The sequence below is a fragment of the Ylistrum balloti genome, unplaced genomic scaffold (genome assembly GCF_031769215.1).
Source record: "Ylistrum balloti isolate Yb309-2 unplaced genomic scaffold, AGI_CSIRO_Ybal_v1 Utg370010, whole genome shotgun sequence".
NCBI classification, from domain to species: Eukaryota; Metazoa; Mollusca; class Bivalvia; order Pectinida; family Pectinidae; genus Ylistrum; species Ylistrum balloti.
Genome location: NW_026782083.1, coordinates 1,144,571 through 1,158,958, shown reverse-complemented (window position 1 = coordinate 1,158,958; position 14,388 = coordinate 1,144,571). Strand labels below are relative to the sequence as shown.

The following is a 14,388-nucleotide window of genomic DNA, read 5'->3' as shown; positions in this document are numbered from 1 at the left end:
AAGCCTGTTGAGTGGTATATAATTTATAGAGGGAAAAAATATCCATGAAGAATGTATTGATGTGAAAATATTTTATAAATCCTGAAGCCTGTTTTCTGGTATTAATTTAAAGAATTATAGAATGTAGATATCAACATGCTGTATTTTAAAATGTATCTCATAAATTGCTATAAAATTCTATTTTAAGACAATCCTGGTCTTCATACTGATCTCTGTGACATTTAGTTTACACAAGTTTTATGTGTAAGTTAAGATATAAGGTAATTACTATCACATTCAGTGCAGTTAAGTTCACAGTCGTCTCCTTAACATTACATTGAAATTGTATAAACATTAGCCAATAAAGATAGGTATTTCATGACCAAGAAACTTCCTATTTATACCTTGGTCCATATGTGAAACCAGAGCTTTTCTACCTGGTGGGGATGAGATTGAAAAACAAGGCATTGGAAGGTTTGTGTATTGTACCTATCATCTGAAATAAGCATCAGCAGCATACCCACATGGTAATGTAATTATTCCTAAACATAATTTTGTGTACAATGTGTTAAAAAATAGGTGAACAAGTTTCAGTTTCAATGCTAAATTTAAAGTCCAACAAAATGAAAAAAAGGTTTTAATATTTTGTAATTTGAAAGACTAAACATTTTCCTGTAAGTTAAGCTAAACAAGACTTTGTGTAGTGAAGACTGAAACAGATGTGCTGACTGCTTTTGATCTTAAACCTCTGTGAAGTGCTTGCTCATATCATTTTTTTTAAATATCCAATCCCAGAATCAATAACCAAATTTTGATCATCTGCTGAACAGCTTTCCATATGTTTGTATTCTGGAGTGTTATGTAACAGGAGCAGTAGAAGAGGCCCATGGGTCTTCACGGTCACCTGAGTTATAATTCAGAAAATATGGTATCCCTTTATGAAATGAAAGTTTTATGAACTGAACTTTTCAATGTGTCAAAGCTTTTTCACAGACCGTTAGCTTTGATAACACAGGCATTGACACCCCATAATTCAAACAAACCAAGTACCTGTCCAGTATAGGTATTTTTACACTACATCAAAATTTCACACATTTCAACAAAAAGTGCTACCTGACAATGGGATAAAGATAGCACACTATCATTGGCTCTGTGTTACAAGGTTAATTAATGACTGGACATAGATTAAAGTTTAACTGCTTACTTACACGCCATGACATTTAATCAAAGCTAATGGGACATTGTGTGATGTTCATCGCAACAAAGGGAGAAAATACTATCACTTGTATGGTGATTTCACTCATTCCCAAAGCATCACTTCTCAGTTTTAAGTATAAAAGCATGAGAAACACAGTGATTTATCTGTCAATCATGTGTTCTCCAATTGTTTCAGACTAGCCCTCTTCTTGTAATCTTTATGATCTAACTGCTCTCGTTTCTGGACAGAATACATTATGATATTAATTTGCTTTCTTTAAAATTCATTAGAACCTATAATGTTTATGCAGAAGTCTTGAAAAAATTACATTTGAAGACCACTTTGATGCTATTCCCTATTTCATCTAAAATTGATCTGTAAAATGCATTTACTGTGTGACATGAAGGCTTGAATGTAAACATAAGCATAACTTCTCATTGATTTCCATAAAAAGTTATGTTTTTATTTTTTCATGAATGAAAATGTTTTGTTTTTAGACAAAAATTCCTCTTTTCTTTTGAACTTTTGTTTCGGTATTTGTTGTGTTAGTTCAGGTAGATATTTTATCCTCCACTATAATACAAACCTGAAAACGTAGATATAACCAACCATGAATGATTCTCCTTATATATCAAATTTTTGTTTTGCAGTCCCTTGAACTGCGAAACATCAAAGTTTGACTTTGTATATCAACAAGAAAAAGGTTGGGATAAAGTTGTTGGGAAATGAAATATAACGATAGTGATCCTAGTGCATATCATTGGTAACTTGTGGAGAAATGTCGAGAGATGAAGACATCTTAGGTTAGGAGAGAACTAGGACTGGCTGGAAGGATTGAAACAGGAGGTTACCATGACCTACCAGAACAAATGTCTGTATATCTGAGGAAAAACTTATTGTGTTAGAGACAGCCATAAATCACTACAGATCTATCAGATGTAGGTCCAAACTCCCCATGGTGGGGATCACACCCACAGATAGCTGATCTCTTATTTATCACTCTGAACAAATCCAAAACCATTTGGCTTTCATCACACTGTCTACATTTCTTACTTGCCAATGTTTTTATCATTCCACACACTGATACACACACTTTGTAAGAAATCCATAGAGATTTCATGTCAAGCTTAACCTTCACCATTGAAAGTTTTAAAAAATTCAAAGTTATGCAGCTTCAAGATGTCAATAAAATAATGTGGTAGTTTTTAGAGATAATCACAGGAAATTCATTTCATTGAGCTACGCAGTGACAATCTCAAGACTTATGAAGACTGACGGGTTGTAGTTTACAAAACATTCTCTTACATCATATCATTGACAACTTGGTAGTGAGAGGGCTGTAAAGTCATTCATTCAACAGCTCTCTCTAGCACCCCATTTCATGTTTTATAGCACTTTCAACACCTGGTGAACTTAACCCAGAATGTGTTTTAACCTAAATCCTACTTATTTATAATTGTATGTAATTTATCTTAAATTTGCAATATGATATTGAAATTCTTTTTGTTAACAACATTGAAATAATAATTACTCACTGTGAAAAATACTGACAGAACATCAGAACATCATCAGATATTGCAATAAATTTTTTTTCAATTTAAAGTATTTCTAAATATAAAAGTTTATTTGAAACCTGTTTACGCACCATTAATACAGCCTAACCTTTGGCATTTGCATCACCGTTGATTCTGTGATGGGAACGAGGGAATTACCATGCATGTAATGCACGTGTTCCTTGTCACTTTCACTGAGACCAGACAATCATTTAGTCTACAGGATAATAGTACAGGATATAAGGACTGAATAGGGTGTGAATTTGTGATGGGATTAAAGTTGTCATATATAAACTGTAAAATTGTTTAATGTAAAATAAAGTTAAAAGATGATTCTACACATTAAAAATTTTCTAAATTGAGGTTTTTCTTGTAAAACCAATTTTCATGATGTAATACTTATAACTTCATTGAGCATATCCATTACTAATTCACATTCATTTGTCTAATAAACATCCTGTAGGGAGCCCCTCTTACCTGTCTGTGTACCTACTCATGACCGGAAATATGCCCTCCTTTATCACTACACTACAGGTGAAAGTGCAAGAATTTTGAAATAAAAAGAGGGAGGGACTCCATAAAGTTATGGTAAGTTTTACATCATGAAAATTGGTTTTACAAGAAAAACCTCAATTTCATTTCAGTAACAATTACTATAACTTTAGTACGCAAATTTGTTTTACTGTAGAGGAGACTCTCACATCCCAGCACTGAATCCAATACAGGGCAGTAAGAAGGGCAGCAATAATACCCTCGGGGAATACAACGTGAGATGCGACACATACTACTGACTAACAGACAGGGCACAGCCATCGACTGTGCTACAACCAAAGGACCAAGAGAAAAAAAAGGTCATCAGAAACTGAAGTTAAAGATCTCAAGTAAAAGTTGGTGAAGCTTGTCTGTCCTCATCAGAAGGCAGCTAACATGACCTGAAAGGAAGAGCCCAAAAGGAGAGCCCAATGTTCTGAAGCCATTGGAGCCACATCCAGACTGAGCTGTGTGGACTCTGGGTGAAGATGTTTGCCAGCAGAACGCTTACCTACCTTGGCCTTAGGGACCACCCTTGAAGCCAAAGCACTAGAAGCCTGGTGTTGCATGGTAGTGCCGGCCGATAAGGCCCCCAAACGGTAGGACTGTTTGGGAGGGGGAACCAACACACCATCGTTTCTCTTCTGAGATGGGGAAACCATACCCTAAAGATTCCAATGATGGAATGGGAAGGGCCCAAATCCAAACCCTAGAGACTAGGAAAACCGAAAGCAGACCCTGGCATATACAGGTTTCATCCGTAACTGCTGGGATTCTGAGCCCCTAAACCACTCACAGGCTGGTTTGGCTGTCCCAGGAAACCCTGTGCAAACACAGGATAAACCCCGGGACTAGTGGAAGACATCAGACGGAAACTGCTCAACCAACCCATCGCCCGACACAGGCACTGGGATCCCCGATACTGATATACATGGCCAGCTTGACAGGAACTGGGCAACGTATAACCAGGGGAAAGGAAGACTGGCGTCCAGACCACAAGCCAGACTCGCTAACTATAGGAGCAAACTGTAAACCCAAGGAATTACTAGAAGGAACCTCAATACCAGGCCAAACCAGGAACAGGGCAAGAACTCTACCCAGCCACCAATGGACTGCTCCTCCCAGAACCAAGACCCAAGGCTGGGAGGGAGGCCACCCCCTGGCTACCAAATGACACTGCTGAAATGGCAAAGGAGGGACCAGATGTAAAACCACTACAGGCAACATCCTTAGACAGCCCAGAGGGAAACCTACATTTGCCCTTACCCCGGTCAGATGATTTACCCTTGGGCGTCTAGATGTAGCTGCCAAACTTCCAAAGAGAAAGCCAAGTTAACAAACATCACAGGGCCTCTCCTATGAGCAAGATCGGCTGAAAGGTAAAAATGCTGAAAATACGTGAAGAGATTGTATTATAAAACAAAACCAACACATAAACAAACAGCAAAACAGCGAAAAACATGAAGGAAACAAACATAAAAAGCAAGGTAAACTCACCGCCACCTGTCTGAACGCGGACAGAGGAATTGGGGCCAAAACACATGGCCAACACAACGACAACAAAATAAAGGCGATAAACCCACTATGAAAACGAACCAAAATTAGAGAATACTGCTCCATATGTGTGAAATTTCACCAAGACTAGTTGAAAATGGCCATCCAGCTCAGTGCCATTGATTAAAGAATTGAGCTCTCTTTGTCGTTTATATTATGTACAAATGAATGGGAATTAGTGGGAGATATGCAAACCAAAGTTATGGTAATTATTACTGAAATGAAAGTAACCTTTTCTGCTGTATTTCTATAACTGTCAAAACCACCAGGTGGGTGAGATATAAGCTCTGTTCATTGAAAAATGACACAGGGTATTAACTGAATATAGCTCTTCTCTTGGGTGGCCAACTGGTTTTTAATGCATTGTTATGAGCAAAGACGTGGCCTACAAATAAAGACATCATAAATTTAACATCTATTTTGATGACATCTTTTTTTCACTGAAATGAATTCTTGAACCTAAAGGAAACTCTTAAACAAAAGAGAACTTGCTGACTCAACTTAACTCATTAACTTGAGAAAGCTCTAAAACAAATACTCATTAGTATCAGTAAACATGTTTTAAATAGCATCAGTAAACATGTTTTAAATAGCATCAGGAAACATGTTTTTAATAGCATCAGTAAACATGTTTTAAATAGCATCAGGAAACATGTTTTTAATAAGTATCATTCTGGAAACTGGGGCTTTACTAACTTCTTTATATATTCAAGTCATATACAATATTTTTTAGTTTCATTTGCTTGGTTGGTTTATCACCCTGTAAAAAGCCAGTGTTTAAATCTCAAGGTAGAGATTCCTGGTAGTAGCTGGTGACAACCTTCCTGAACACCATGCAGAGGTCAACTACAAGCAACTACAAGCTAACACAAGCATATCAGTACAGGGACGGCAATGACTTCAGTCTCCAGAGACAATGTTAGGAATGAGTCCAAACATCTTGAACCTGTGATTATAAAGTCTTCAATTGGTTGCCTTATCTTCATGTCCATCAAATGTACCTGTTGTATCTATTTCGATTGAACAAACTGATAAAGCAGATGAGATATTGTGAAATTTCACTTTAGTCCTAATTACATTTAAATGAATTGCTTGTTTTGAGAAACACACAACCCTGATTATAGACACAATTCTTAATATAGGCTTTACGCTGGCTACCCATTTATTAATAATAAAATAACATGTCAAATTAAGAATACTGCAGTAGATGTCAGGTTACAATTTTACAACGTGATCAGAATATCTGTCTGATGTTTCCAGACCTGTAACCTTTGACAGGGGTTAACATGTAATACTGGTATGCTGATGTTATTTCAAACTTTAATGGAAACATGTTAGATAAGTTGAGAGTTAAAATTAAAAACAACATATAGTATGTATTAACCTGATACCTGAATATTATGGACCATTAAACATTTTACACACCTGTTTGTTGTTGATGCATAAAGCAGAAATTAAATATGCTGGCAACAATACCACACCTTGTGTTGATTTTATAGAACTACAGGAACCTTACTGGGAAGGAAATGAAAATTCTAACAGGGAGCCAGTAGTTATAGCCCAAATGGAAAATGTCAGAAATTTCCAGATCATATGTCAAGTGTCAAGGCTATCTAGGTTTTTAATTATATCAAAATTGCTTTACAAGGCCTAAACTTATGAGGATGATGGGTAAATTATAGACACTCTTTATATATTTATCTAATGTCAAATGATTATATATATATATATATATAAATTTGACAATAGCCATTCAATATCTGCTTCACATTATCAGTATACATGTAAAAACTTTACAGATCAGATTAAAGAGAGATTGGACACTTTAATTTTATGATATATAACTGTAAAGATTTAACGTACTTGGTTTTTTATTAAAAGTTTCCACATGGTTTTATGCTGAATTTTTCCTTGATAAGATTAGGTTAGATATATGTTTGGTTCTGTTCTAATGTCCTACCAACAGTTATGGTCATTTAAGATCTCCTTATGTGAGAGAGGTGAGTGCATGTGATGAGTGGGCCTTTGTAAGAGATTTCAATTTATTCATAAATGCCTTCATGTGAAAGAGTGGAATTGAAGCCATCTTTGTAGTGCTACCACACTGAAATATTCTGAAAAAAAGTCTCCAGCAGGATGCCTCACCTGGTCACATTCACTCAGTTTTCTGACTCTGGTAAAGTTTTTCTTTGATCAGGTTTTACTTTTATTGATGAAAACTGGTCCTTTACATGTGCAGGTACTGTGGTACTTACTGCGTTCATCGAGCGATAAACCCATGTCTGGTAATAAGCCCACCCATAAATATTGCTGTTCAGTAAAAGTACTAAACAACACTGTTTCATTGTCCTATAAACCCAACTGCTGACTGTAAATATGAAGTTTTGTGTCTCCCCTGAGACTTGTTGCTGGATAAATACAGAAGTAGTCTTAATAGGATTTAATCACTTTACTCAGGGTTTGTTCTCATTAAGATTTCTATTCTTCGGATTCCTTCAGAATCCATCATGCGAAATGTTCAGTTGATCAGTGTGACGAGCATGATGTTATTTTACAGCTGTCTGTAAAGTGATGATAAATGGCAGGTACTTTAGCACTTACCTGATGACATATTGAAGTGTGCATGTCAGGTTTACAGGACAAATTAACATTTAGATCAGACAGTGTAGTAGTCCCGAGTAAATTACAGAGTTCCTATTGTTTAATGGTCCTGGTACAGTGATTCTGTTGTCAATAATTCAGCTAACTTTGTGCAACATTGTATTCTGATTAAAATTTGGTACAGATGTATACCACAACATCATGTTTAATTGATCATGGCATCAATTTATTAGTTTTTTAGTGAAAGTATTGGGTGCTAATTGATAACAAAACAGATATGTTCTAGTCTAAGTCTGGAGTCTATGATCATCAATAGTTCATTAGTATACAAGGGAAAGTGTGGGCCATGAAAGATATGGAACTTGTAAACAAAGCTAGGTCATTACAATCATTGGGCATTTTTTTTTTTTTCAATCATCCAAAATTTAAATTGGAATTGGAATTTTGATATTGTAACTCAAGAGTAATTGGTTTTATGAGCACAAGGCTTTTGCTAAGTGCTAAACTTTAAAAATATTATTCTGAGGGATAAGTCCATATCACACAAAAATTATTGACTATTTTTTCTCACTCATTCAAATTGTAAAGATTTTTGTGAATAGTATCCTATTCATCTTCATTAACGACAAGTGAAATGTGCGTCCAAATTGGTGACATTATCCATGGTGTATACGGCATAAAGCACTTTTATGACATCACAAGTGAGTAGATATGTTTCTCCCTCGCAAACAAAGAATACACCTGAGACGTGATGAAACAAATCGTAATCGCAGCCCGATGTTATTATTGGTTGTTGTAACATGCAGTCTCACTGCATCACTGATCTCGTGATATTGTGGATCGTATGAAGTATGTTATAACAATATCATGATAAAATTCAAAACATTGGTCGTAAAACTTACAACAAGGGTATGTGTTATGAAGGGATGGCAAAGTCACAAGATAGTTCATGGTTCTGTGACCATTGTGCGATGAGATGTTTAAGTCTAGGGACAACTAAGTTGTGAGGCACATTGTTCAATAGGGAATGCTGTAATATAAAGATTTTATTATAATAACAATTAAACCTACTATTAGTTATAAAACTTCAGAAACAAATTCCTTTACTATGAGATATACACTTATATGTGGTTTTTATAAGATGCTTACACAAATTTTTCTTTCACATTAAATTTATTATGCAAATTCCTGAAAGAATTATTTAAACAAATTTTTAGCAAATTTTTGATATCCCAAAAGAATCTAAGAGCTTAATTTTAAGTTATTTCCTCATATAAATCCAAAAATATTTTTCTTCAAGTGGAAAAACAACACACAAACTAAACCCCAAACAGTATATTTCATTATTACAGATTATCTTTACACACTATTTACAGTTTCCCTTGTAACAACACACTGACAGAATATACAAGGGAAGATTTGTGATGAGTAAATTTACCTGTATTACCTTTCGTGGTATTCTCCTTCTCACCTAATCCCAGTGTACGTACAGCACTATAGCAGAAATGTTTTGTTTTTTTTATATCCTAGCTGTTTCCTTAGAGCACTAGAACATCACAATCATAATTTCTCACAGTAACAGCATCCAACATCTTTCTTTAAACAGGCAATGTCAACAATCAAGAACAGTTTAAGTTCTCTGGCTCCAGGTTGACACAAAACATGCTATACACATTTTACATGTTTTAACCTCCTGGGGGTGCATGGGGTCACAGTAAGTCTCTCCTGTGCCATGTAAAGGTATATATAGAGTCTTGTTTAAAATGCATATCCATAAAGGTTTATTATAATGTGACTTTTCCTAACACTGCGTCTTTGTGGATGAAAGAACAGGGTTATGAAACGTGAAATCACCACTATGAAATTGTCTTAATCTCCTGCAGGCTGGTAATATTTTTATGTTGGTGCTGTGTTTAGGTGGTGTGCAGAAAGACACTAAATCTTAATTCCACGTCATGGCCTCCTCGTATGATTGAATATTAGGTCATGCTCATCAGAAAGGGTCAATCATCACTTTGCCATGGCACGAAATAGGAAATTTAAACTCAGAATCTCAGCAGTTCATCTCAGTTAATGAGGAAAAGGTTTCTATAGCTTCGTTAGACATAAAACGGTAGAAATGCAGCATTGAAAATAGATAAAATTAAATTAAACTTAATAACTATATCAAAATATGAATATTTCCTTTTTAGATCCACTTGTTTAATCACATGACACATTATCCAGAAATCTGTAGGTCTATTTGTAATCGATTTGAAGCCTTTATATAACATAATGACTGATAAAAGATCCGAGTCAGAGGCACACTTATTAACCACCATCAGATATAAACAGTAGAGAGAAGCAGGTCATGTACCCTCCTTTTCAGCTACTTATTTCAGGTGTATGGGCTCTGTGTGGTGCTATGACATATCAATGTCTAACATCTTGGTCTGATGATTCCTGTCACTTCTGTAACTCTGTCAGGTAATTAATTCCAATCTACTAAGTCAATAATAAACAATCCTGATGCCTGCCTCACAAGTTAGAACTTAAATAACACTTCAATACAAATTTATTTATGTCTCTTCTGTAAAATTTTGAACTTGCAGTTGGTTTTTTTTAGATAGCAATATTTTCCATTACACAATATCAGCCATACTGAATACTGACAAGTGTTTCTATGGAGATGCAAGATCAATGGCCCATTAATGTAAGAATCTAGATATAAACTTTACGTATGAAAAATAAATCAGAAAAAAAAAAACTTGAAAATGTTTTGTGTTCTGAATCATCGAGAAAAGAAAATGTTATGTAAATTGAAGTGTTTGGCTTCATCAGCTATTTCCTGATTGGTCTTATGCACTTAGTGTACAATCCTGTGTGTGTTAATGTAGGTACATAGTAAGAATAACATATATTGACCATTCACCAATACTAAATGTGATATGTTTTCATATACAACATACCATACCATAATCCTGTGCTCAATGTATTATCAGCAGAATCACACTTCATAACAAGGTAACTGTTAATAAAATGTAGAAACACTTGCTCATTATACCTAGAAAACAAGCGAAGCTCAAATTTCAAATACCTTGGTTTATGCTTTGATAGCAGTTAACTATTAATGTTTAATTGTCTTCTACCTACACTCAACTTTCTTATCTTGAAGTCCACAAGAATATAGAACTTTAATTATAACTAAGATATAGAGACTGACTTTGACTCTAGCACAGAAACACTAGAGTTAATAGATCTTTAAGTTATCTGAGTTCTCTAGTGGATCTATAGATCTAGAAAGACGTCTGATCCTGATATATACTTGATTGACAGGTCAAAGGTCAATCCCTTGTCATAACAAAGGACACCTACCACAAGTAAACCAAATCAAACAAATTGTAGATAAACACAACTTTATTTGGAAATGGATTCAATATGTGGGAAAAGTTTGGATGTAAAGTTGAGTTGTCACTAAAATATCAATTAGAGAACCAGCAACCATATGTAAATTTTTGGCAAATGAATATTGGCAAAAAAGGATATGCCAGTCCAGGGTTAATGCTAAGTTTAGTATGCTTTGAGATAAGTTAAGGTTTATCATTTCCACAAGAGTTAGATCAACCTGAAAAGCTTTCTTTCCTGGCACAAAACCTGTCTTTTCTGACAATTTCTTTTAAAAGAAAACCAGTCTCCTGTCTGAAGTCTCTGTGACATGAAAACCTGTCTTCTCTGACAATCTCCATAACATGAAAATCAGTCATCTGTCTGATAATCTCTCTGTAACGTGAAAATCTGTTTTATCCGACAATCTCTGCAACATGAAAACCTGCCTTCTTTGACTATCTCTCAAACATGAAAACTTGTCTTTTTTGACAATTTCTTTAACATGAAAACCTGTCTTTTCTGACAATCTCTGTGACATGAAACCTGTCTTCTCTGACAATCTCTCTGACATGAAAACCTGTCTTTTCTGACAATCTCTGCGACATGAAACCTGTCTTTTCTGACTATGTCTCTAACATGAAAACCTGTCTTCTCTGACTATCTCTCTAACATGAAAACCTGTCTTTTCTGACCATCTCTCTAACATGAAAGCCTGTCTTCTTTGACTATGTCTCTAACATGAAAACTTGTCTTTTCTGACCATCTCTCTAACATGAAAACTTGTCTTTTCTGACCATCTCTCTAGCATGAAAACTTGTCTTCTCTGACAATCTCTCTGACATGAAACCTGTCTTTTCTGACCATCTCTCTAACATGAAAACCTGTCTTGTCTGGCAGTATCTCAATATTTTGTTTACTGGGTGTGTTCTGTTCTGACATTTGTTTTATAAGACCCCTCTAGATGAATTAGATCTGTACCTATAAAGAGAGCTGAAGTGTACACTGAGAACATATACACACCAGACTTTACCTGATCTATTGTAATGGTACATGTATTACTGGCTCTGAACATCCATAAAGTACATGCCAATAGGATAAAAGAGGCATTTATTCAAATGTGTTTCACTTTCCTGCCAACGCTAAACTAAATGATAATCTGTTCTCTATAAACAATTTGATTTCTGTTCCATTTATAGACTGCATCTGTTTTAGCTGAAATAGATCTGGTTATGTACGCTAATTAATAATGCTGTGGTTAACCTTAATTATGTGATCACCTCCTTAACCTTTGTTTTAGCTAAAGAAGGGGTGCCAATTTGGGCAATATCAAGGCCACTTAAAGATAAGCTTAATTTTTGAAGTGAAAAACCTTAAAGGTCAGCTGTATAAAGTACGCTATTTAAAACATTGCATCATCAGATGTTATGTGGGCTGTAGAAAATTTGAGGGTCAACGAGGAGAAGGAGGAGGAGGAGGAGGAAAGGGTGGAGTAGGAGGAGGAGACAAGGGTGGAGTAGTAGGAGGAAAAAAGGGTGGAGTAGGAGGAGGAGACAAGGGTGGAGTAGTAGGAGGAAAAAAGGGTGGAGTAGGAGGAGCAGCAGGAAAGGGTGGAGTAGGAGGAGGAAAAAAGGGTGGAGTAGGAGGAGGAAAAAAGGGTGGAGTAGGAGGAGGAGCAGGAAAGGGTGGAGTAGGAGGAGCAGAAGGAAAGGGTGGAGTAGGAGGAGGAGCAGGCAAGGTTGGAGTAGGAGGAGGAGACAAGGGTGGAGTAGGAGGAGCAGAAGGAAAGGGTGGAGTAGGAGGAGCAGAAGGAAAGGGTGGAGTAGGAGGAGGAGCAGAAGGAAAGGGTGGAGTAGGAGGAGGAGACAAGGGTGGAGTAGGAGGAGGAGCAGGCAAGGGTGGAGTAGTAGGAGGAGACAAGGGTGGAGTAGGAGGAGGAGACAAGGGTGGAGTAGGAGGAGCAGAAGGAAAGGGTGGAGTAGGAGGAGGAGACAAGGGTGGAGTAGGAGGAGGAGCAGGCAAGGGTGGAGTAGAAGGAGCAGAAGGAAAGGGTGGAGTAGGAGCAGGAAAGGGTGGAGTAGGAGGAGCAGAAGGAAAGGGTGGAGTAGAAGGAGGAGACAAGGGTGGAGTAGGAGGAGGAGCAGGCAAGGGTGGAGTAGGAGGAGCAGAAGGAAAGGGTGGAGTAGGAGGAGGAAAAAAGGGTGGAGTAGGAGGAGGAGCAGGCAAGGGTGGAGTAGGAGGAGGAGACAAGGGTGGAGTAGGAGGAGGAGGAAAGGGTGGAGCAGAAGAAGGAGACAAGGGTGGAGTAGTAGGAGGAGACAAGGGTGGAGTAGGAGGAGGAGGAAGAAAGAGAGGAGCAGGAGGAGGCAGAAAGTGTGGAGTAGGAGGAGGAGCAGGAGCAGGAAAGGATGAATAGGAGGAGAAAGAAAGGGTGGAGTAGGAGGAGGAAGAAAGGGTGGAGCAGGAGGAGGCAGAAAGGGTGGAGTAGGAGGAGGAGGAAGAAAGAGAGGACCAGGAGGAGGCAGAAAGGGTGGAGTAGGAGGAGGAGGAATAGGAGGAGGAAGAAAAGATGGAGTAGGAGGAGGCAGAAAGGGTGGAGTAGGAGGAGGAGGAAGAAAGGGTGGAGTAGGAGGAGTAGGAAGAGGAAGAAAGGGTGGAGTAGGTGGAGGAAGAAAGGGTGCAGCAGGAGGAGGAAGAAAGTGTGGAGTAGGAGGAGGAAGAAAGGGTGGAGTAGGAGGAGGAGGAGTAGGGGGAGGAGGAAAGGATGGAGTAGGAGGAGGCAGAAAGGGTGGAGTAGGAGGAGGAGGATCAGGAAGAGGCAGAAAGGGTGGAGTAGGAGGAGGAGGAAGAAAGGGTGGAGCAGGAGCTGAGGAAGAAAGAGTGGAGTTGGAGGAGGAGGAAGAAAGGGTGGAGTATAGGAGGGGAAGAAGAAAGGGTGGAGCAGGAGGAGGTATTTAAGTTTTTACAAACATAATATTCAAGCGAAAGTTGCATGTTGTATGTTTTCTGTCAATGAAGTATCAGTAAGAAAGACAAAAGCTGTGTGTATGTTTTTAAATTTAACCTTCATGCCAGACAGGAAGGTGTTTTTTCATTGGAGTGAGTTAAGTTTACTTACAGTAGAAAAGTATGTGTATTTGACAGTGCCGTCAGTTGTCTGAAAAACAAATTAACCACTGTGACATTACACAGACAAGTGACATTAGTCCTACTGTCAGCCTAATGCTGTTATAACAAACTTACATCTCTCTTCACTGCATATGCTGGGAAAGTCACAGCTCATAATGTAATCAAATTAATTACCTTTATAATGGTCACTGATTCACAGCACAACAGAACATGTGTCTATTACCACACCAACCATACACTAGTAACATCTGTTAGTATCAGATAAATGGATGAAACAAGATGGAAAATAAACACTAAACAAGGATAAACACTGGACAGACAACCAGGAAGGAAGGACAGACACCCAAGTGGACAGACAACCAGGAAGGAAGGACAGACACCCAAGCAGAGATATAGGTGAATAATGCACAATTCTAGACAATCCCAATCATCCAAGCTAAGATACAGATGAATGATGCACAATTCTAGACAATTTTAGGC

General features: G+C 37.4%; 2 protein-coding genes across 2 annotated transcripts in view; both read right to left on the bottom strand.

The window, feature by feature from the left end:
* Positions 1-14,388, bottom strand: part of LOC132548451 (liprin-beta-1-like) — an 88,676-nt gene that overhangs the window by 61,109 nt on the left and 13,179 nt on the right. The gene's annotated exons all lie outside the window — the stretch shown is intronic.
* On the bottom strand, positions 12,232-13,110 carry LOC132548394 (uncharacterized; the record flags this gene model as incomplete). The annotated part of the gene is made up of 1 exon (XM_060212259.1): positions 12,232-13,110. A coding segment is annotated over one exon (879 nt), but the record flags the coding sequence as incomplete, so codon positions are not given.